The sequence below is a fragment of the Prionailurus bengalensis genome, chromosome B1 (genome assembly GCF_016509475.1).
Source record: "Prionailurus bengalensis isolate Pbe53 chromosome B1, Fcat_Pben_1.1_paternal_pri, whole genome shotgun sequence".
NCBI classification, from domain to species: domain Eukaryota; kingdom Metazoa; phylum Chordata; class Mammalia; order Carnivora; family Felidae; genus Prionailurus; species Prionailurus bengalensis.
The window spans coordinates 28,653,403-28,677,007 of record NC_057344.1 but is presented as its reverse complement, the minus strand read 5'-3'; the positions used below and the strand labels follow the sequence as shown (position 1 = coordinate 28,677,007).

At 37.4% G+C, this 23,605-nt stretch overlaps 1 protein-coding gene and 1 non-coding gene across 2 annotated transcripts in view; one reads left to right on the top strand and one right to left on the bottom strand.

The window, feature by feature from the left end:
• TEX15 (testis expressed 15, meiosis and synapsis associated) overlaps positions 1-23,605 on the top strand; it is a 64,271-nt gene that overhangs the window by 7,232 nt on the left and 33,434 nt on the right. The window contains exons 2-3 of the mRNA XM_043560981.1: positions 5,490-5,655; positions 21,779-22,016. Of these exons, the coding sequence (XP_043416916.1) occupies positions 5,490-5,655; positions 21,779-22,016 (404 nt within the window). The remainder of the gene's footprint in view (positions 1-5,489; positions 5,656-21,778; positions 22,017-23,605) is intronic.
• LOC122479214 lies at positions 7,258-7,365 on the bottom strand. The gene has a single exon (XR_006296280.1). It is a non-coding gene; the product is annotated as a U6 spliceosomal RNA (small nuclear RNA).

Here is a 23,605-nt window from a genome sequence, read left to right as displayed (position 1 = left end):
ACACACACACACACACACAGTGGAATACTATTCAGCCATAAAAAAGAATGAAATCGACATTTGCAACAACATGGATGGATCTAGAGAGTATAATGCTAAGCAATATAAGTCAGTCAGAGAAAGATACCATGTGATTTCACTCATATGTGAAATTGAAGAAAATTAATGAACAAAATTAAAAAGACAAGCCAGTGGGGCACCTGGGTGGCTCAATTGGGTAAGTGTCCGACTTTGGCTCAGGTCATGAATCTCCATTTAGGAGTTTGAGCCTCCTGTCTGGCTCTGTGCAGACAGCTCAGAGCCTGGAGCCTGCTTCAGATTCTCTGTTTCCTCTCTGCTCCTTCTCTGCTCATACTCTGTCTCTCTCAAAAATAAACAAACACTGAAAAAATTATTAAAAAAAGAGAGAGACAAGCCAAAACCAGACTCTTAACTATAGAGAACTGATGGTTACCAGAGGGGAAGTGGGTAGAGAGATGGGTGAAATAGGTGAAGGGGAGTTAAGAGTACATTTATCTTGATGAGCACTGAGTAACGTATAGAATTGTTTAATCACTATATTGTACACCTGAAACTATATGTTAACACTGTATGTTAACTGTTCTGGAATTAAATTTTTTAAAAATAGGAATGATTTCATAACTAACTTCAGCTTCCACCTTAAGAAAATAAGAACAGAATAACAAGCCCAAAACAAGCAAAGAAGGAAAATCAATGAAAAATAAGTTGGTTGATTGAAAAAATAAAAAACTTGACAAACCTTTAGCAAGACTGACAGAAGGGACAAATATTACAAATTACCACTATCAGGAATGAAATGGTATATCATTTCTGACCCACAGCATTAAAGGTTAATAAGGGAATACTATGAACAGATCTACTTACATAAACATAGATGAAATAGACCCATTTGTCAGAAACTACAAAGTAACAAAACATTGTTGGAAAAGAAATCTCCAGACCCAGATGGTTTCACTGGAGAATTCTAAACATTTAATTAATTAATTATTAATTTAATTATTTTATTTTTGAGAGAGAGTGAACACAAGCTGGGGAGGAGCAGAGAGAGAGGGGGACAGAGGATATGAAGTGAGCTCTGCACTGGCAGCAGTGGGCACAACGCAGGGCTCAAACTCATGAACCATGAGATCATGACCTGAGCCGAAGTAGGACACTCAACCGACTGAGCCACGCAGATGCCCCAGAATGCTATACATTTAAAAAAAGTTAATACAAATTCCACAGAACCTCTTCCAGAAAATAGAAAATAATTTTATGATATTACAAGCAGACAAATGCAATACAAAAAAAGAACAACACATGCCAATATCCATCATGAATATTGGTGCAGAAATCTTATACAAAATATAAGCGAATTCAACAGCACTGTATATAAAATGAATTAGACCAGAGTACCAAAGAAAATTTATTTGAGGGATGCAAGCCTGGTTTTGTATTTGAAAGTGAATCTATATTTGCAGTATAGAGAACAATTGCATAATCATATTAATTAATGCAAAGAAAGCATTTGACAAGTTTCAACACTCATGACAAAGACCCAGCAGACTAAGAACAGGGCAATTTCCTCAACTTGATAAGGAGTATATTAAAAATGACTGTAGCTAACATCACACTTAATGATGAACAACAAGTTTTCTCTGTAAGAGAAGAAGGCAAGAACATTCTCATTTACCATTCTTATGAACATAGTGCTGGAAATTTTAGCCAGTGCAAAAAGTGAATGAAATTGATTTAAAAACAAGAAAAGAAGAAATAAAAAAAAAGAAAAGAAGAAATAAAACTTTCTGTGTGAAGATAACGTAGGGAAACCCAAGAAATTTACAAAAAAAAAAAAAAAGTCCCCAACTAGTAAGTCCAGCAAGGTCACTGGATGCATGATTAAAATAGAAAAATCATAGAAGCAACTAAGTGTCCATAGATGGTTGAATGGATAAAGAAGATGGAGTATATGTGCACACACACACATACACACAGGAATATTAGCCATAAAAAAGAATAAAATCTTGCCATTTGTGACAATTTGGATGGACCTAGAGGGTATTATATTGTGTGAAATAACTTAGAAAAACACAAATACCATATGATTTCACTTAACATGTGGAATCTAAAAAACAGAACAAGTGAACAAGAAAAAAGCAGAAATAGACTCATAAATACAGAAAAGAAACTAAGGGTAGCCAGAGAGGAGAGAAATTGGGGGAATGGGCAAAATAAGTGAAGGGGATTAGGAAGTACAAACTTCCAGTTATAAGTTAAGTCATGGGAATGAGAAATACAGTCTAGGGGATATAATTAATAATATTGTAGTGACTTTGGATGGTGACATATGGTAACTATACTTATTGTGGTGAGCATTTTGTAAAGTATATAATTGTTTAATCACTATGTTGTATACCTGAAACTAATATATTATTGTATACCAACTCAGCTATGTCTCAATTTTTAAAAAATGGAAAAAATCAGTTAAATTTTTATAGATTAGCAAGGAGCACGTGAAAATTAACACGAATATCAAACATAATGCCATGTATAATAGCTCAAAACATGAAATACATATGTAGAAGTCTAACAAAAACATGTATGGTGTTTTTGCTTTAAACAATAAATGCTGATGAAAGAAATCAAAGAGAATCTGTTACTGGGGAGGTGTACTTACATTCATGGATTAGAAGACTCAGCATAATGAAGATGTCAGTTCTCCACAAATTTAGATTTATTGCCATTTCTCTCAAAATCCCAGCAAGTCTTTTTGTAAATAAATTTATTCTCAAATTTGCATGAAAAGGCAAAGAAACTAGAATAGCTTACACAATTTTGAAGTAGAAACACAAAGTGTAATTACTCTGCTCAATACTAAAAGCTTACTCTGTAGCTACAGTAATCAAGACAGCATAGCATTGGCAGAAGAATAGACATGAGTGGAACAGAATAGAGACTCCAGAAATAAACCCACATTAATACACTTGTTTGATTTTCTTTCAATTAATTTTTATGAAAGTATATTCAATGGAGGAAAGGTAGTCTTTTCATCAGATATTGCTGGAGCAATTGGACAGCATCCATAGGCAAGAAAATGAACTTCTCCCTACTTCACACAAAACATAATTACAGTTGAATCATGGGTGGGGCCTGGCTGGCTCATTTTGTAGATCATGCGGCTCTTGATCTCAAGATTGTGAGTTCAAGCCCCAAACTGGGTGTAGAGATTACTTGAAACTAAAATCGTGGAAAAAGAATCATGGGTTTAAATGGAAAATGTGAAACTAAAATTTCTAGAAGAAATCTGAAGAATCTAGAATAGTTCTCAGAAGTGATGTCAAAAGCACAAGGTATATAAATTTGAGCCCCACACTGGGTATAGAGATTACTAAAAAAAAAATAAATAAACTTTAAAAAAAAAAAGGAAAAGTTGATTAATTGGCTTCATCACAATTAAAAATTTTTGTAAAAGACTGTTAGGTAAGTGAAAATACAAGCTTAGTGGGAGAAAAGGTAGGGTTTTGTTTTTTTGTTTTAAGTATGGTTGACACACAATGTTACATTAGTTTCAGGTGTACAGCATAGTGATTCAACAAGTCTACATTATGCTGTGCTCCCGACAAGTGTAGCTACTATCTGTCACCATACAATGTTCAACACTGTTAAGTACCATTGACTATATTCCCTATGCTGTACCTTTTCTCCCCATGACTTATTTATTCCATAATGGGAAACCCATATCTGCTACTCCCCTTTACCCATTTTGCTCTTCCTTCCACCCCCCCTTCCCTCAGGCAACCATCAGTTTTTCTATTTATGGGTCTGATTTTTACTTTTTGTTTTTTATTTTCCACATATAAGTTAAATCATATGGTATTTGTTTTTTCTCTTTCTGACTTATTTCATGTAGCATAATATCCTCTAGGTCCATCCATGTTGTTGCAAATGGCAAGATCTTATCCTTTTTTGTGACTGAGTAATATTAATTTGTAAATATATATACCACAGCTTTTTAAAAAAAAATTTTAATGGTTTTTTTTTTTTGAAAGAGAGAGCGTGAGCTGGGGAAGGGCAGAGGAGACACAGAATCTAAAGCAGCTCCAGGCTATGAGCTGTCATCACAGAGCCCGACGCGGGGCTGGAACCCATGAGCTGTGAGATCATGACGTGAGCTGAAGTCAGACACTCAACCGACTGAGCCACCCAAGCACCCCTATATACCACATCTTTATCCACTCATCTATCATTGGACACTTGGGCTTCTTCCATACCTTGGCTATTGTAAATAATGATGCGCTAAACATAGGGGTTCATGTATCTTTTCACATTTGTGTTTTCATTTTTGGGGGTAAAAACCCAGTAGTGGAATTACTGAATCATATGGTATTTCTGTTTTTAATTTTTTGAAGAACTAACATTCCCACCAACAGTGCACAAGGGTTCCTTTTTCTCCACATCCTTGTCAACACTTGTAAATCATGTATCTGAGAAGAACTCAGATCTTGAGCATGTAAAGTGCTTTGCAAATTCAATAGTAAGAAAAAGACATTCCAATAGTAAGGAAAAAAACATGAACAGACATTTCACTAAAGAGGACGTACAGACAGCAAATGAGCATATAAAAAGATGTTCAACATCATAGCCATTAAGGAAATGGAAACCACAATAAGATACCACTACTCATTTGATGAAACAGCTAAAATTAAAAGAATAACAATGCCAAATGTTAGCAAAGATGTGGAGAAACCAAATCAGTCATATAACCAGCGGAAATGTAAGATAGCTCAGCCACTCTTTGAAAAACAGTTTGATAGTTTCTTAAAAACACCAAATGTGCAATTATCATATAACCCAGAAATTGCACTTTTGGGCATATCCCAGAGAAGTGAAAACTTAGGTCCACACAAAAACCATACACAAATGTTCATAGCAGCCTTATTTGGAATAGCCAAAAATTGGCTACCACCTAGGTTTACAGTGAGTGGATGGTTAGACTATGGTACATCCATACCATGGAATACTTAGCAATAAAAAGAAACCATCTACTGAAATAACAACTTAGTTGGATCTCAAAGGGATTATCTTGAATGAAAAAAGCTAATGTCCATAGGTCACAAATACAAAATTCTACTTAACAAAACATTCTTGAAATGACAAAGGTATAAAATATGGAGAACAGATGAGCAGTTTTCAAGACTTAGAGACAGAGAAGGGGAATAGGGTTATCAGTATGATTCTGTTTATAAAACAGTAAGGGAGATCTTTGTGGTGATGAATCTTGATTATAGTGGTTGCCATGAATCTATACATATGGTAAAATTGCATAGAACTATACACACAAATACAAGTATATGTAAAACTGATAAAATCTTAAGATCTGTGGATTGTACCAATATTATTTTTCTGGTTTTGATATTATGTCATTGTGTAGATGTACAAAGATGTAATTTTAAAGTCAAATAACCACTTGCCCTTTTCTTTATCTTTAGCTTACTTGTCACCTTGTTGCACCAACACTAGAGAGTATAGTTTCATACATGATACTCTTAACCAGTGCCGGCTTGATGTAGGCTGTGATCTACAATCATCATGGCAGTTTGGGGATACAAAACTGGTTCACAATGAGGATCTGGAAAAAAAATTTACTTCTAAGAGGTAAGTTATTATGACCTATAAGTTGAGATTTTTTTTTCATTTTTACTATAAAGTTTTATATAAATTAGTAATTTCTACCATTGGAGATTTGGTAAGTACCACTAAAAAAATAAGTACAGAGATTATTTATTCATTATTTTATTGGCTTCTTATGGCCTTGTGTAATAGTGAAGAGCTAAGTGTGATATTTTGGTTAATAAATTTTACAGGTTAACGTAGCCAGATTTCAGACACATGTAGTTTTTTAATCCTGATAAATTTTTCAGAAGCATATATCAGCACATTTATTGAGCAGCCATTGTATAGATTCTTTGTGCCTCCTGCATAATATAAAACAGCAGTTAAAGAATTCAGAAAAATGGGGGCACCTGGGTGGCTCAGTCGGTTGAGCATCTGACTTCGGCTCAGGTCATGATCTCACAGCTTGTGAGTTTGAACCCCGAGTCAGGTGCTGACAGCTCAGAGCCTGGAGCCTGCTTCAGAATCTGTGTCTCCCTCTCTCTCTACTCTTCCCCCCACTTGTGTCCTCTTTTTCAAAAATAAACAAACATTAAAAATTTTTAAAAAAGAATTTAGAAAAAATAACTTTTTTTTCCTTGACTCAACCATTCAGAGACTTAGTTGATGTTTTAATTTGGCAAGATTATATCTGGCTATTTCCAGCTATTCCACTAGAGCCACTATTTTTTTTTCTTCTGAAAAACTTTCGAGTGTAGTTAACACATAGTATTTACATTAGTTTCAGGTATACAACTATTTCTGATATTAATTTTTCAAAAGTACTACTTGTACTTTTTGGGAAGGCATAATCCATTATGTTGTTTTGATAAGAAAGAAGAAAAGCATATGCAATTTCTCATTATAAACATTTTGCATTTATAGGTCTAGATCTTATGTGAATACAATATAGCTTTTTCATTTTCTGAATTTTTCTCCTTTATCAATTTGCATTTAATGTAAAACCTAACTGTAGTTTGATGCAAGACCCATACGTAGAACTCATTTTGGAATGTTTTTTGTTTCTTTTTTTGTTTTAAAATTAATTACTCTTGACTCAAACATACATACCCCCTGGTATCACTTTGAGAGAATTGGTGGGAATGACAGATAGAGTTGATAGCATATTCTTTCATCTAGATACCACAGTTTTGAGCAAAAGTAGAATGGACTGGATATATCCTGCCACTTCCAAATTGAAGTAATAGTTTGATCAAAAACTAATTCCTGGTATTGCTCTTTGATTTTGGTTCTTCTAGGCTTTTTAAAATTTTACCCTTTTTTGTAATGCCCCCCTGCCCAACACTTAATTTACAACCTCTTAAAGTTAGCAGAGAAATTAGAACCATGCAACAAGACATGTAAGAACATTGCAAATAACCAACAATATAGATTTATTGGTTTCTTAGGTATTTGCCCAATTAGACAAACTCATTTGTTTCCCATAGTACTTTATACTCATTTTTCTTACTACAAATATTGGTTTTGTCAGATTCTCCTGTATTGTGAGTTTTATTTCATTTGTGTTTATGTCCATAGCATGAAACTGGCAACACAGTGGACACTTAATTGTTAAATTAAGTTAAATTTTTCTTTCTTTTTTTTTTTTAAGTGGAATGTTTCACCAATTTGCATATCATCCTTGCACAGGGGGCCATACTAATCTTCTCTGTATCATTCCAGTTTTAGTGTATGTGCTGCTGAAGTGAGCACAAATTTTTATTTCATATTTTAAAACTCCATAGGTTTTAAAGGGCCCTTAATTAACCTTAAGGCACAAGTGGGAATAAAATAAAAAGCAAAATAAATAAGAATGGTTAGCAGAAATCAAAAAGAATGAAATCTTGCCATTTACAACTACGTGGATGGAACTGGAAGGTATTATGCTAAGTGAAATTAGTCAGAGAAAGACAAATAAATGACTTCACTCATATGAGGACTTTAAGATACAAAACAAATGAACATAAGGGAAGGGAAGCAAAAATAATAAAAAACAGGGAGGGGAACAAAACGTAAGAGACTCCTAAATATGGAAAACAAACAGAGGGTTACTGGAGGGGTTATTGGAAGGGGATGGGCTAAATGGGTAAGGGGCATTAAGGAATCTACTCCAGAAATCATTGTTGTACTATATGCTAACTAACTTGGATGTAAATTAAAACAATAAAAATAAACTTTAAAAAAGAATGGTTAGCAGAAGAAAATAATAGAATGAAAAGAAAAAGTATAGTAACATTGACTGCTTCTGGCTTTTCTTTTTATCACTCACCTTGGAGGAGTTAATATGTCTATGGGCTCAGCAAAAGCAAGTATCTCCAAAAGGACACTAATTTCCACTTCTTATCTCCATTCCATCTATCACTTCTTAAATCTGAAATAGGTGAAACCGTTAATAATCTAAACACCTATGTATTCGATCATTCATTAAACATCTGAGTGCCTATTGTGTCAGACACTATTTTTGATACCCTCAGAGAAAATGAGTGTTTTTTCCTCAGCCTTAAAGAGTTCACATTCTAGTTTAGAACACATACAACTTGGGGCGCCTGGGTGGCACAGTCGGTTAAGCGTCCGACTTCAGCCAGGTCACGATCTTCCGGTCCGTGAGTTTGAGCCCCGCGTCGGGCTCTGGGCTGATGGCTTAGAGCCTGGAGCCTGTTTCCGATTCTGTGTCTCCCTCTCTCTCTGCCCCTCCCCCGTTCATGCTCTGTCTCTCTCTGTCCCAAAAATAAAATAAAACGTTGAAAAAAAGATTTTTTAAAAAGAACACATACAACTAAATTTAAAATACAGCATTATCATAAACATACAGGTGCACAGAATTATTCTTCAGGCCATTGCCTTATTTGTATCAGTTTGACCCTTTTTGTTTTAATATTACTTACTTTTAAACATTTCAAATTTATTGAAAGGATGTCATTTTAAAGATTGTCAGTACCCAACTTAATGTTATCGTTGAATTAGTACTTGACATCTCCATTTCTGTTTCACCCCAGATGTAGTCTGAGCCGTCCGTGGTTTACTTCATTTACTTTAACGGTAATTGATTCCAAGGGTGGGCTGAACTAAATCAGTTTGGGTCAGTAACACACTGAAGATGTATTGACGTGGGGGTCTCTAGGAAAGAGAAGCCAATCTGATGTGAACAAGGAAGCATTTTGCTTAAGCTACTGATAGCACCACTGAGGTAATAAAGAGACTAGTGTTAGGACGACCCTAAAGCTGAGGACAGCAGGACAAAGAGATGGAAAAAACCTGGATCCTTGGTGACATCTGGAGCCACAGAACCCGTCAACCCTGATAAAAGCTGCAAGATTTCTGAATTTCTTGTTATAAGAAGTCAACTTATTTTTAAGCCAGTTTGAACAAGTTTCTGTGCTTGATGCCAACAGCATTCCAGCTGATACTGAATTTCGTACTGGGACAGGGGTACTTGCAAGTAAGAGATTGTATACTATGGATTTAACTTGGAGAGAGGGCAGTAAGGGTGCCAACTGGAGATGTTGGTGATATTCCCTTATACTTTGGGGCATAACCATTTGCTTCCTGAGGCTGTGGTTTGGAAGGAAATTATACAGAAATTTGAGGATATTGAAGTGCCCTGACCGTGTCCTACTTAGACCCAAAAGACCTTAAACATTCAGATTGCAGATTTGGTAAGAAAGATTCTTTCTTCATGTGGTTTCACAGGTCAGCCTCATAAAATTAGATTGAGGTAAAGAGTTTATCTTTTCTGAAGTTAGTTTGAATTTCAGATTAGAAAAGAGATTTAACAGGAGATAAGTATGCTATAGAGCACATACTTTCAACCTTCCCGATACCTTCTTTAAGTATTTTCTACTGGGTAAATGGAAACTACTCAGGTTTATACAGTAAAGGTATTTTTTATTTTTTTATTTTTTATTTATTTTTTAAATTTTTTTTTAACGTTTATTTTTGAGACAGAGAGAGACAGAGCATGAACAGGGGATGGGCAGAGAGAGAGGGAGACACAGAATCTGAAACAGGCTCCAGGCTCTGGGCTGTCAGCACAGAGCCCGACGCGGGGCTCAAACCCACGGACTGTGAGATCATGACCTGAGCTGAAGTGGGACGCTTAACCGACTGAGCCACCCAGGCGCCCCAGTAAAGGTATTTTTTAAATGCAATGGGGGAAGAAATGGATAGTTTCTAATTGGAGTGCAGTAGGTAAAGGCCATTCCAAATTCAGAGCCTTGGAAGATGGGAAGATTTAGAGGCTTGTTGCCAGGAGACAAAGTCCTAATTGCAACCATTGTCTAACCGTGATCTTGCTATGGTTACTAGCCTTTAGAATTTTGAGGGTAAAGAATACTAGCTGCTTCTTTTCAAAAGGACATACTGTGTGCTAAGGGCCAGTTAACACTGACCACTGCTGTTATCATTGTTTACTTTTCTGAATTTAATTGTAGTTACCCTATTTTTTTCCTTTTACTGATGTATTTTGGGTGTAGATAATAATCTTATAGCTGTATTACCTTAATGGATGTTAACTATAGGGATCTATATCCAGACCTGTTGGAAATGAAGGCATGTTAGTCAGATCATGGATCTGAAGTTAGATGCAGTAACTGGATGACATTTTGGTTTGTTCCCTTTTTGTGAGGTAGGTTGAAGGGTTTTGTGTGAGCCTAAGCATTTTTGAAAGTATATGTGTTAGAAGAAGGGTGTGTGCAAAGGGTAACCAAGTTAGTAGACTATAGTCTTTCTAACAATTCTAAATCATCTTACATAATTTAAACTATTTTTTTGTCCTATTCTCCTTTATTGGTTTACTGATGTACAGGCCTGGTCTGTATGGTTCACTAGGATACTGTATGAGACCTGCCTGGAAATCCTGAGATGAAGGCAGTGTCTCTATTAAGGACCGCAAGCAAGGAAGCTATAGGTCTAGTTGCTGCTTGGCAGCCTTCTTAAGATTTAGAGGAGCCAAAGATAAAAGTAAAGCTATAGACAGCAGTAAGGAGAGTCAAAGCAAAGAAACTTGAATCCTTAATATTTTGGGGGAACTGAGTAAATTCAGAATCTGCCTTCAGTAGGCAGCACAGTACATGCCCAAAAATGCCCACATCTTGATTCTTAGAATCTGTGAATATGTTATTTTACATAACAACAAAGACTTTGCAGATCTGATTGCGATCACAAACCTGCAGATGGGCGATTATCTTGGATTACCTGCGTGAGCGCAGTTTCGAGATATGAGCTCTTAGAAATGTAAGAGGAAGTCAGAATGGGTCAGAGAGGAGACAGGAAAAATTTCAGAGGGATTCAGCCTGCTTTCCCTGGCTTTCAAGATGGAGGAAAGGTGTTATGATTCAAGGAATGCTGGTAACTTCTAGAACCTGGGAGCATCATTCAGCAAACAGCTAGAAAGGAAATAGGATGTTAGTGCTCTGTCTGCAAGTAAATTTTGCCAACAAGTGAAGAGATCCTCCCCCAGAGCCTGAGACAGGAACACAGTTCAAATGCCACCTTTATTTTAACCTGATGAGACCTACATTGGACTTCGTCTTACTTAACTATAAAATAAACTTGATTTGTTTTAATCCACTGAGTCTGTGGTAATTTGTTCTAGCAGCAATAGGAAACTAATACCTGCCTTTATCATCTCCAGACTTCTTGTGTGAGTTAGAAATTTTTTCCAGGGCTCCTATGTGGCTCAGTGGGTTAACCATCCGACTCTTGATTTTGGCTTAGGTCATGATCTCAGAATTTGTGGGATTGACCCCCACTTGAGATTCTCTCTCTCCCTCTCACACTGCCCCTCCCCCACTCACACTCTCAAAATAAATATTAAAAAATTTTCCCTCTAGCTTTATTGAAATATGATTAACATATAACATTGTGTAAATTTAAAGTGTATAATGTGATGATTTAATACATAGGTTATGAAATGTTTACCACAGTAAGGTTAGTAAACTCCTCTTTTACCTCACATCATAAACCATTTTGTTTTGTTTTTATGGTGAGAATATTAAAGCTCTTTTCTCATAGCAACTTTCAAATATACAATACAATATTGTTAACTGTAGTCACCATGCTGTCCCATAGATCCTCCGAACTTATTAATCTTTTAACTGAAAGTTTGTACCCTTGACCAACATCTCCCCATTTCCCCTACACCCTAGGCCTGGCAACTCCCATTCTATTCTCTGTTTCTATGAATTTGATGTTTTTAGATTCCACATGTAAGTCAGATCAAATGGTATTTGTCTTTCTCTGACTTACTTCACTTAACATAATGCCCTCAAGGTCCATTCTTACGTCACAAACTGAAGGATTTCCTTTGTTTTATTGGTGAATAGTATTCTATGGTGTGGGTGTGTGGGTGTACCCCATATTTATCAATTCATGTGTTGATGGATACTTAAGTTGTTTCCATGTCTTGGCTATTGTGAGTAATGCTGCAGTGAACATGGTGGATACAGATATCTCTCTAAGATAGCAAGTTCATCTCCTTCAGATACATACCCAGAAGTGGGATTGCTTGATCATATAGTAGTTCTATTTTTAATGTTTTGTGGAATCTCCATACTGGTTTCCATAGTGACTGCACCAATTTATGTTCCCGTTAACAATGCATCAGGGTTCCATTTCCTCCACATCCTCACCAGCACTCTTTATCTTGTCTTTTTGAGAATAGCCATTCTAACAGATATTAGACAGTGTCTCATTGGGTTTTGATATGCATTTCCCTGATGCTTAGTGATGTTGAGCACCTACCTTTTCATGTACTTGTTGGCCATTAGTAGATTTTCTTTAGGAAAATGTCCATTAAAGTTCTATGCCCATTTAAAAAAAATTTTTTTTTAATGTTTATTTATGTTTGACAGAGAGAGACAGAGCATGAGTGGGGGAGAGGCAGAGAGAGAGAGGGGGACACAGAATCTGAAGCAGGCTCCAGGCTCTGAGCTGTCAGCACAGAGCCCGATGCAGGGCTCGATCTCATGAACCTCGAGATCATTACCTGAGCTCAAGTCAGATGTTTAACTGACTGAGCCACCCAGGCGCCCCGCCCATTTTTTAATCAGATTGTGTTTTTGCTTTTGAGTTGTTACGTACCTTATGTATTTTAGGATATTAACCCCTTACTAGATACATGGCTTGTAAATACTTTCTCCTACTCCGTAGGTTGTCTTTTCCTTTTGTTTGTTCTTTCTGCTGTGCAGAGTATTTTAGTTTGATATAGTCCCACTTTATTTTGCTTTTGTTGCCTTTGCTTTTGGAGTTAGATGCAAAAAATCATGGCCAAGACTGATGTCTAGGAGCTTACTACTTATGTTTTCTTCTGGGAGATTTATGGTTTCAGGTCTTACAGTCAGGTCTTTTATCTGTTTTGAGTTAATTTTTATGAGTGGTGTAAGAAAGTAGTCTATTTTGCATATAGCTGTCCAGTTTTCCCAACACCATTTATTGAAGAGACTGTCCTTTTCCCATTGTATGTTCTTGACTCCTTTGTCATAAATCAATTGACCACATATGCCTGGGTTTATTTCCAGACTCTATTCTGTTCCATTGATTTATATGTCTGTTTTTATGCTAGTACCATGCTGTGTTGATTACTATAACTTTATATTATCATTGAAATCAGGGAGCAGTGTGCTTCTAGCTTTGTTCTTCTCTCTCACGATTACTTTGACTATTTGGGGTCTTTGTGGTTCTATATAAGTTTTAGGATTATTTATTCTATTTCTATGAAAAATGCCATTGAAATTTCGGTAGGGATTGCATTGAATTGTAGATTGCCTTGGGTTGTATGGACATTTTAAAAATGTTAATTTTTCTAATTTCATGAGCGTGGAATATCTTTTTACTTGTGAGTTCTTCACTTTGTCTTAATAGTGACAATAGTGTCTTAATAGTTTTCAGTGTACAGGTCTTGATTAAATTTATTTCTAGGTATTTTCTTCTTTATAATGTAGTTGTAAATGGGGTTTTTAAAAAAGATTTTATTTATTTTTTATTTTCATTAGAAAGCATGTGAGCAGGGGAAGGGCAGAGGGAGAGAGAGAGAATCTTTTTTTTTTCAATATATGAAATTTATTGTCAAATTGGTTTCCATACAACACCCAGTGCTCATCCCAAAAGGTGCCCTCCTCAATACCCACCACCCACCCTCCTCCCTCCCACCCCCCATCAACCCTCAGTTTGTACTCAGTTTTCAAGAGTGAGAGAGAGAGAATCTTAAGCAGGCTCCATGCTCAGCACAGAGCCCCGCACTGGGCTGCATCTCACAACCATAAGATCATGATCTGGGCCAAAATCAAGAGTTAGATGCTTATCTGACTGAGTCACCCAGGCACCCCTCTTCTCTTCCTGATAGTTGTTTTTAGCTTATAGAAGTGTAACAATTTTCCGTATATTGATTTTGTGTCCTGCAACTTTGCTGAATTCATTTATTAGTTCTGAGAGTTTTTTGGTGGAGTCTTTAGGATATTCTGTATATAATATCAAGCCATCTGCAAACGTGGCAGTTCCAATTTGGATGCCTTCTTTTCCAATTTGGATGCCTTTTATCTATTTTTCTTGCCTAATTCTACTAGGTAGGACTTCAATACTATGTTGAATGTGTAGAGAAAGTTTGAATTCTTAGTAGGGCAAATTCTTTATCTCCGTTTCTTTGTGCCAGTTATTAGAGGTTTACTATATACCTTTGGTGGAGTCATGTTTCCCTGATTCTTCATAATCCTCATAACTTTGCGTAGGTGTCTGTGAATTTGAAGAAGTGGTCACCTCTTCCAGACTTTATACATTGAACGTTGGTAAGTGTAGACCTCACCTGCAAGTGGGGGCAGGGTACCATGGCTTATGGTAGCTCCAGATCTGAGGAGGGTGGATGGCAACTCATTGGGTTAGGTCTTGGCCTGCAGAGTATTGGCAGTTTTGTGGTCCTTGGTGAGTGTTGCCAGACATTCACATAACCTGCATGAGCTCTTGGGGTTCTCAGTGTCTTCCCCTGGTCTGTCAACTAGGGACCAGAGCAAGCAGCAGTAGTGGCCTGAGTCTGTCATGCGCACACACTCAGTTGCAGGTGCCTATGTTGTAACAGGGGTCAGCTGCTAACACATGTAATGGTGGAAGTCAGGACAGGCAGCACAGGCCAGCCACCAGCATGTGTACTGGCAGCTGGATCTGGCTGTGTTCACTACCATGTTGGTTGGATCTTACCCTGGACACATAGCAATGTGGAGGTCAGTGATGGAGATTGGACCAGAGGAAGTGGCTATAGGCCAGCGACAGAAGACAGGGCTTAATCTGGCCCCACATGCAGCCGTAGGAGCCTTCACTATGGATGTGGTCTGATGTGGCTGCAGGATCTCTGCATGGTGTGCACACAGCATTTTAGGATGGTGACAGCTGTTTACCCAGCAGCATATAAGTACACAACTGGAGGGGGCTTGCCCTGAGCACCTGCATGTTGGTGAATGTCAGCTGCAGGAGTCTGCATGGGTGTGTTACACTCTCGGAGCCAGAGGGTCTTTGGCTGGCTGCTGGCAGAAAGTGGGTAGAGAGACTTGGGCAGCTGGTGTCAGCAAATATAAATAGGTGGGTCTGAAACTAGTGAAATTTGCAGGGGTATGCCACAGCTTTGTGGCCGTTGGTTTCTTCAGTAGTGAAAGCTGCTAGTGTTTGCTGAACAAGTCAGTAGGAAGGTGGTTGCTCCTGTTGTATGGCTGCTACAGGTAGCCTCTGCTTTTCTTCCTTGTTCCCAGCAGTCTCTATATGTCTCAGCTTTGCCATTCTCTGGTTGGGTAAAACCAAAGCAGATCCTTGATCCTTCGTGAAGTGCCCCAGAGGGGTAGGGAAGCTGGTTACTCACCTCACTCTCACTTTTCTGGTGAGGGGAACTCTTTTTTACCTGGGAAATACCCTTTGGGGACCGAGCAATGCCAGCTTGATTTGTGCGCTGATACAGGCAAACTGAAGCTGTTCGTCCTTCCCTTTTTGTGCAATTACTCTCAGTTTTTTTTTGTGCCACCATGTTGCTGCAGTTTCTTAAGTGAACGCCAAAGCTCTGCCAGAGCTGTTTTTGTTTGTAGGTAGCTATGTAATTGTTGATCTTTTCTTAGGGGCCAGAGGGTGGGGTCTGCTACTCCACTGTCTTTGTGACATCACTACCCTTGAATCAAAGATGTACTTCTGTAAACTTAGTGAAATCCCCATTTTTCTTAGCTTGACTATGCTTCATTTCATGTATTCTGTTTTTTGCCAGCTAGACATTGATCACCTGTCAGCAATCTGATGGATTTGAAAACATTTAAATTCTTTTTCCAGCCCTCCAAAACCAGTTACTTCATTTTATTTAAGTATTTCCTAAAGCACATACTTAACTGAATACTCTCATTCTCTCCTCCACATACCCTAGTAGCTAAGTAAATAGTATTCTTTTATTTCCACTTACACTTTGAGATAATGATATACTTAAAGTATTTCATTTACTCAAAAAAATTCACTACCTATTATATACACGGTATCTTGGAATCTATTCTGTATAATGTAATTAACTGTGACTTGGGCATTCTGTCTGAGGCACTTATACCTTGTACTCTGTAGTAGTTAATTTCAGTAGATAAACATCATGGTAGTACACCATCAGTTCTAAGTTCATGGTCTTCCAAAAGATATCCAGATCATATCTTGTTTCTACCACTCATTTGTTGTGCTGTGTTAACTTATACATCTCTATCCATGTGAATTTTCTTAGCTAATAAGTCTTTTACATTTATTTAATTAATGTATAATCAAATAGTGGCTAAAAAAATAATGATCAACCCACAACCAAGAGTATATCTGCAGATTTAACATTTGACTGAGTTGTTTTTGAACTTTGCACTTCAGAGCTTTAAGTATGTGTAGGATGCAGGGGCTGACAGATTGTGACACTTCTCCCTCATCAGCATTGTGGCATAAAAACAGAAGAAAATATTTCTGGAAAATTATTCTTAACTGTTAGGTATTTTTTATATTTAAGATAATATAAATATCATGTTGGCATAGAATCTGCCTGCTTCTTGGTAATGATGCAGGCAGGCTGGGTCCTCGACCCTGGAGAGGGGTCCTGCAGGACCATCCAAGAGGATGCTTGGCTTTGGGCAGGATGGAAATCAAATGTCAGCCAGGAAGTGAAAAAAAGAGTTTATTGAATAGCATTAAGTAACAGGCAGAATACAGCAGATGGAGAATGAGTCTCATCCCTTGGGGTTAGCATTTATACTGGAAAGGGGTAGAAGGTATATTTTCTTACAGGAGTCCAGGGTAGGATTTAATCAAAGGCAAGGGACAGGTGAATAATAGGTGTTATTTTCTGATCATCGAAGGTAAGGATTTTTTTTCATGTGTTTATTCTGAGAGAGAGACAGAGCACAAGCAGGGGAGGGGCAGAGAGGGAGAGAGAGAATCCCTAGCAGACTCCACACCGCCAGCACAGAGCCCAGTGTGGGGCTTGAACTCACCAATTGTCATGACCTGAGCCAAAACCAAGAGTCAGACACTTCACCAACTGAGTCACCCAGGCACCCCAAAGGTAAGGATTTTTATGCCAAAATTTGGCGAAGGTTTGTTTGAAGCTAATGTCCTGGAACGTGTTTAGGATCTGAGTTTCAGATGTAATCAGATGTTTGGGGGCCTAGGACAAAACTCCTAGAATGATTAACCTTCTTGTTTCCCACTTAGGGTGGGAACATAGCTTCTTTGGTTTATTGAGATGCAAAAATATAGAACATGAGTAAATGGGGCCTCACAGAAAAACAGCAGAGGCAGATCCTTTCTAAAAATGGGGTCTCATGGGGCGCCTGGGTGGCTCAGTCAGTTGAGTGTCTGACTTCGGCTTGGGTCTCGATCTTACAGTTTGTGAGTTCGAGCCCCACATCGGGCTCTGTGCTGACAGCTCCGAGCCTGGAGCCTGCTTCGGATTCTGTGTCTCCCTCTCCCTCTGCCCCTCCCCCACTCATGCTCTGTCTCTCTCTCTCTCTCTCTCTCTCTGTCAAAAATAAACAAACATTAAAAAAAAAATGGGTCTCTTCAGGTTCTCTCTCTCGGTAATAAGTCACATTGTATGTATTAGATCTTTATATTCTTATTTTATTACATGTTACTACAAACAGAAAAGACTATTCAAATTTATTTAACCTGTGGTATTTGAAATGGAAGTCTTGAGACTCAGAGCTTCTGTCATTTAATAAATTGACGTAGCTCCTAGTGTCTGATAACTCTGAAGAGCCAGCCTTTTAAAAAACTTCTAAAGACACTGGAAAAATAAATAATCCAATTCAAAAATGGGCAGAACACATGAACAGACACTTCTCTAAAGAGGACATATAGCTGGCCAACAGACAGATGAAAAGATGCTCAACATCACTCATCATCCGGGAAATGCAAATCAAAACTACAATTGAGATATCACCACACACCTATCAGAATGGCTAATATCAGCAACACAAGAAACAGGTGTTGGCAAGGATGTGGAGAAAGGGGAACCCTCTTGCACTGTTGGTGGGAATGTAAATTGATGCAGCCACTCTGGAAAAATGGTATGGAGGTTCCTCAGAAAGTTACAAATAGACCTACCCTATAATCCAGCAATTGCACTACTAGGTATTTACCCAAAGAATAGGAAAACATTAATTCAGATGGGTATATGCAGCCTTTGCTTATTGCTTACAACAACCAAACTATGGAAGCAGCCCAAGTATCCATTGAAAGATGAGTGGATAAACAAGATATGGTGTATATACAATGGAATATTACTCAGCCAAAAGAGTGCAGTCTTGCCATTTGCAGCAACATGGATGGATCTAGAGTGTATAAAGCTAAGCAAATTAAGTCAAGTCAGAGAAATGATACCATAGAATTTCATTCATAATTTGGAATTTAAGAAATAAAACAAAGGAACAAATAAAAAAAAAAAGACAAACCAAAAAACAGACTCTAAACTATAGAGAACAAAAACCAGAGGGAGGTGGTGGGGGGATGGGTTAAATAGGCGAAGGAAATTAAGAGAACACTCATCTGAGGTGCCTGGGTGGCTTGGTCCAGTTAAATGTCCGACTCTTGATTTCGACTCAGGTCATGATCTGATCTTATCTGCATCAGGCTGCACACTGAGTGTGGAGCCTGCTTGAGATTCTCTCCCCTACCCTTCTCTCTGACCCTCCCCCACATGCACGCATGTGTGCACATATACTCTCTCAAAATAGATAAATAAACATTTTTTAAATGAGTACACTTATCTTGATGAACACTGAGTAATACATGAAATTTATGAATCGCTATATTGTACGGCTGAAACTAATACAGCACTATATGTTAACTACAGTGGAATTAAATTATTTTTAAAAAACTTCCATAGACAAATTTTCTATTGCTCACCTTTATCTAAATCATATGTAATCCTAAATGTTTTTCAAATGTAATTTTGAAAACATGTATTGAAAACAAGAAAGTATTTATCAGTATTATAACTAATACAAGTGGGGCCTCAGTGGCTCAGTCAGTTGAACGTCTGACTCTTGATTTCGGCTCAGGTCATGATCCCAAGGTCATGGGATTAAGCCCCATGTCGAACGTGGAGCCTGCTTATGATTCTCTCTCGCCCCTCTCTCTCTAAAATAAAAAACAACAATAAAAAAATAACAAATACAAAACTTGGGAATATTTTCTACTTTATAAAGGTTTTTAGAGTCCTGGGTCAAATCTTTACTAGGTTATATTTTTACATTTTAGTCAGACCTTTAAGAGGATATAATGTTAAGCCGATACGATGACTAGGTAACACAAAGAATTATTCTACCCAAAATGTCAATGGTGTGTGCCACTTCTGCGAAACCCTGCTCTAGGGTTTACACGGTATACCTTCATATAACGTTATATTCGTGTGTAGTGTTAAGAACCTTGCAACAATGAACATTTCCTTCCTTCCTCCCATCCTTTGTGCTGTTGTTGTTAGTACGCCCATGTGGGAATTCCTTCTAGGTATGCTCAGAAAGCTTATGATGTTCCAGATTCTAGGAAAAACCAGTTGAGAAATTGGGAAAACAAACAAGTAATTCTTCTGTGAGAATTAAACCTTATCAACATGGAGATCTTAGTGTTTCATAGAATCTACTGATATCAAGTTGAAAGCAAGAGCAGGAGATGATGATACATGGAGTTGAAAGTTAAGGTTGCCATTTCCAGGACCTGGGACAGAGTGGTCATGATATAATCAGTCAGTCTTGCTTGTAACTGTTGCCATGTGTTTTCTGGTCCTGTGTAATGTAAACAGTTATTCATACAAATAAAATCAACATCAATATGCCAGTGTGCTTGGTATACTTTGTACAGACTCTGTGAGCGCCATTCCAGAGAACTGTTGGGAGCATGTGGTATTCAAGAATAATTTTCTTTTTGTAGTATACACATTACTTTTTAGGTTCTGAGGTTCTCCACTGTGATGATCATTTGGAATCCCACTTCCATTCTATTCTAGTGATCAAACCTCTTTATTATATCACCTGATTTGGCAATTTTTGCTGCTGCTACATCTGAACAAGCCATATAAAATTCCCTTTCTAATCTGCCAATTGGGAGATACAAGTTTTCTATGTTTAAGTAGTTCTTGTTGCAGAGTACAGTCAAAATTGCAAGAATGTATATACTTCAGGGGCACCTGGGTGGCTCAGTGGGTTAGGCGCCTGACTTTGGCTCGGGTCATGATCTCGTGGTTCATAAGTTTAAGCCCCACATTGGGCTCTGTGCTGACAGCTCAGAGCCTGGAGCCTGCTTCCAATTCTGTGTCCCCCTCTCTCTCTGCCCCTCCCCAGCTCACACTCTGTCTCTCTGTCTCTCTCTCTCAAAAATGAATTTAAAAATTAAAAAATTATAAAAAAATGTATGTACTTAAGATTACAATCAGTTTTGAGTAGGATTCATAATTTTCTTACTTCTGTGATAGGAGTACACTACAATCAAATCCTAGATTATTTTTTCCAGCTGTTATCTGAATCCCTGAGAAATAGAGAATGTCCCTAATAATGTACCATACATGTGTCTCTATATGTATTTAGGAAATGCATGTTAAAGAATCATTATAAAAAAAGAAAAATGTATGTTCTTTCGTCCATAGCACAAATAGGTGAGACTTTGAGCTCTGGAACTTAACAGACAAGAGTTCCCATATATAATTACAACTCTGTCACCTTGCTGCTTTGGCAAGTTTAATTCTCTGAACTTCATATTCCTCATTTTTAAAATGAGTATAACAGGGGCTAGGGAGACTAGGGAAAAAATGGGCATAACAACAGCAATTAAAAAATAACAATAGTCAATTGCTCAAGGGTTCAGAAAAAAGTTACGAAAATGCATGTAAAAGTTAAGTCTTAACATATTGGGCATATTAGCAGCATTCAAGAAATGTTAGCCCTTATTATCACTGGGCTATACGGAATGTAGTCCATAATCCTGGATGAGTAGTTATCTACTTCATGAATTCTTTCCTTAGATGATTTTCAGCGTAACTTGTTACAATAGAATAGTGATGCTTCTTAAATTCTTTTTTTAAATGTTTATTTTTGAGAGACAGACAGAGTGCCAGCAGGGGAGGGGCAGAGAGAGAGGGAGACACAGAATCCAAAGCAGGCTCCAGGCTCCGAGCTGTCAGCACAGAGCCCAACGCAGGGCTCGAACCCATAGACCGTGAGATCATGACCTGAGCCGAAGTCGGACACTCAGCCGACTGAGCCACCCAGGCGCCCCAGAATAGTGGTGCTTCTGTTTTTTTTTTTTTTTTTTCAATTTTTTTTTCAACGTTTATTTATTTTTGGGACAGAGAGAGACAGAGCATGAACGGGGGAGGGGCAGAGAGAGAGGGAGACACAGAATCGGAAACAGGCTCCAGGCTCTGAGCCATCAGCCCAGAGCCCGACGCGGGGCTCGAACTCCCGGACCGCGAGATCGTGACCTGGCTGAAGTCGGACGCTTAACCGACTGCGCCACCCAGGTGCCCCGGTGCTTCTGAATGTTATCAGTGATTCTCTTGCTTTCTAACTGCAGTAAGTCGAAATGTTTATTTTCTCCTTGAAAATTCTGTCAATATTCTCACTTAACTTACACACAGTTTGTTTTGCTTTAGGTCAGAGATGCGTGAGAGTGGAAGACATGGCAGAGAACTTGAAGAACATTTCTGCTTTTTAGCACTTACTCAGAATGATGTAGCTGAAATATATCAAAATGGGATAAGTACCAGAGCATCTACATTCAAGATATTAGGAAATCCTCTTCTTGGAATTTATGTATTTAGACATGTTGACATTGCTTTGAATTATGCTCACAGTAAAAGCATTACTGTAGAAAGTATTATAATTTTTAAGGTAGGTAGCAGAAAACAAATACTAAATGTTATATTTAGTTGCTTTAAATTGACCCAAACATATTCTCCGTTCAGTCTGAATTATTAGTGTTCTTAAGTTGCATTATATAAAATAAATCATACGTATATTACTCTCATCATCGTCATTTGAAATTTTCCCCTATTTCTGACTTTAGTTGGGTATGCAGCATAAAACAAAACTCCCAAGTAAGCAAATTCAGCCTGTATCATCTTTGTCTTTATTTTTTTCTCTGTCTTAAATGACGCTTTTCTCTTTCTTCCTCTTGTTTAGACCATAATTAATACCACAGTGCTTTAAGTGTTTTTTTCACAAAACATTGGTTACAGAATTCTGACTTAAGCTAAAGTTACTAAACTCCTACTGTTATTTTTTTTTAGGTTTTTATTTATTTATTTTTGAGAGAGAGACAGAGAGCACAGAAGGGGCAGAGAGAGAGGGACAGAGAGAGAATCCTAAGCAGGCTGTACACTGTCAGCACAGAGCCCGATGTGAGGCTCAGACTTACAAACTGTGAGATCATGACCTGAGCCAAACACTTAACCAGCTGAGCCACCCAGGTGCCCCACTAAACTCCTACTCTTTTAGTTAATAGCATTACACAATGTTAATTTCTTTTTGTTTTATTTTTTAATTGAAGTATAGTTGACACAGTGTACGTTAATTGCAGATTACAACATAGCAGTGTTTAGTTTTGCCATGTTTATCTAAGGTTTAACATTTGGAAAAACTGGATACACGTATATATAGGACCTCTGAACTAGTTTCAAAACTAGCAACTTTTCTGGAAGTCTAAAATTACTCAAAATTGAAAAAAATAATTCTTTCCAAATCTTAAGCATCAACAAATTGGTTAAGATAGACTTTTATGGTTAAATTTAGCTTTGCCAGGACTACTAAAATCAGAGTAGGTAGTCAGGATCCTCAGATTTGTAATATAGGATGTGTGTACACATAAAACCAATGCTTCCTTTGGAATAATTCCTTTTGTGCTTAGGCCTCGAATATTCTCAAATTAATAAAGCATAATTTATTTTTATATTAAAACAATACATCCTGATTTTAGAAAATCTGGCACATACTAAGAAGCTCCAAAGAACTCATTAATAACCAGTTAATTTTTTTGTATATCTATACCTAGTCTTCTGTTTATGTGTGCAAACATGCATGTATAATTGTAATTAAAATGTATTCTTTACATACTATATCACTTTTTTCACTGATTATAAGGTAAACATTTTTAATTGCATTAAATAAGTATTTTTCTCTAATAACCTTTTGAGTAACTACCCAGTATTCTACTATATAGCCCTACCATTATTTGCACAACAAATTTTAAAATTTGGGGATATAAGTTACTTGGTTTTTTGTTTGTTTGTTTTTGTGTTTTACATACTACTTTGATCATCCTTGTAGGTATATTTTTATGCCTGTGATTATTTGCTGTGAATTAATTGGTTAATTCCTACCTAGGAGTAAGATTAGGAGCTGTAAAAGCTTTTGATATGTAATGCCCAGTTATCCTGAGAAAGGTTGTACTGATTGACATTTCTATCCACAGTGTGTCAGAA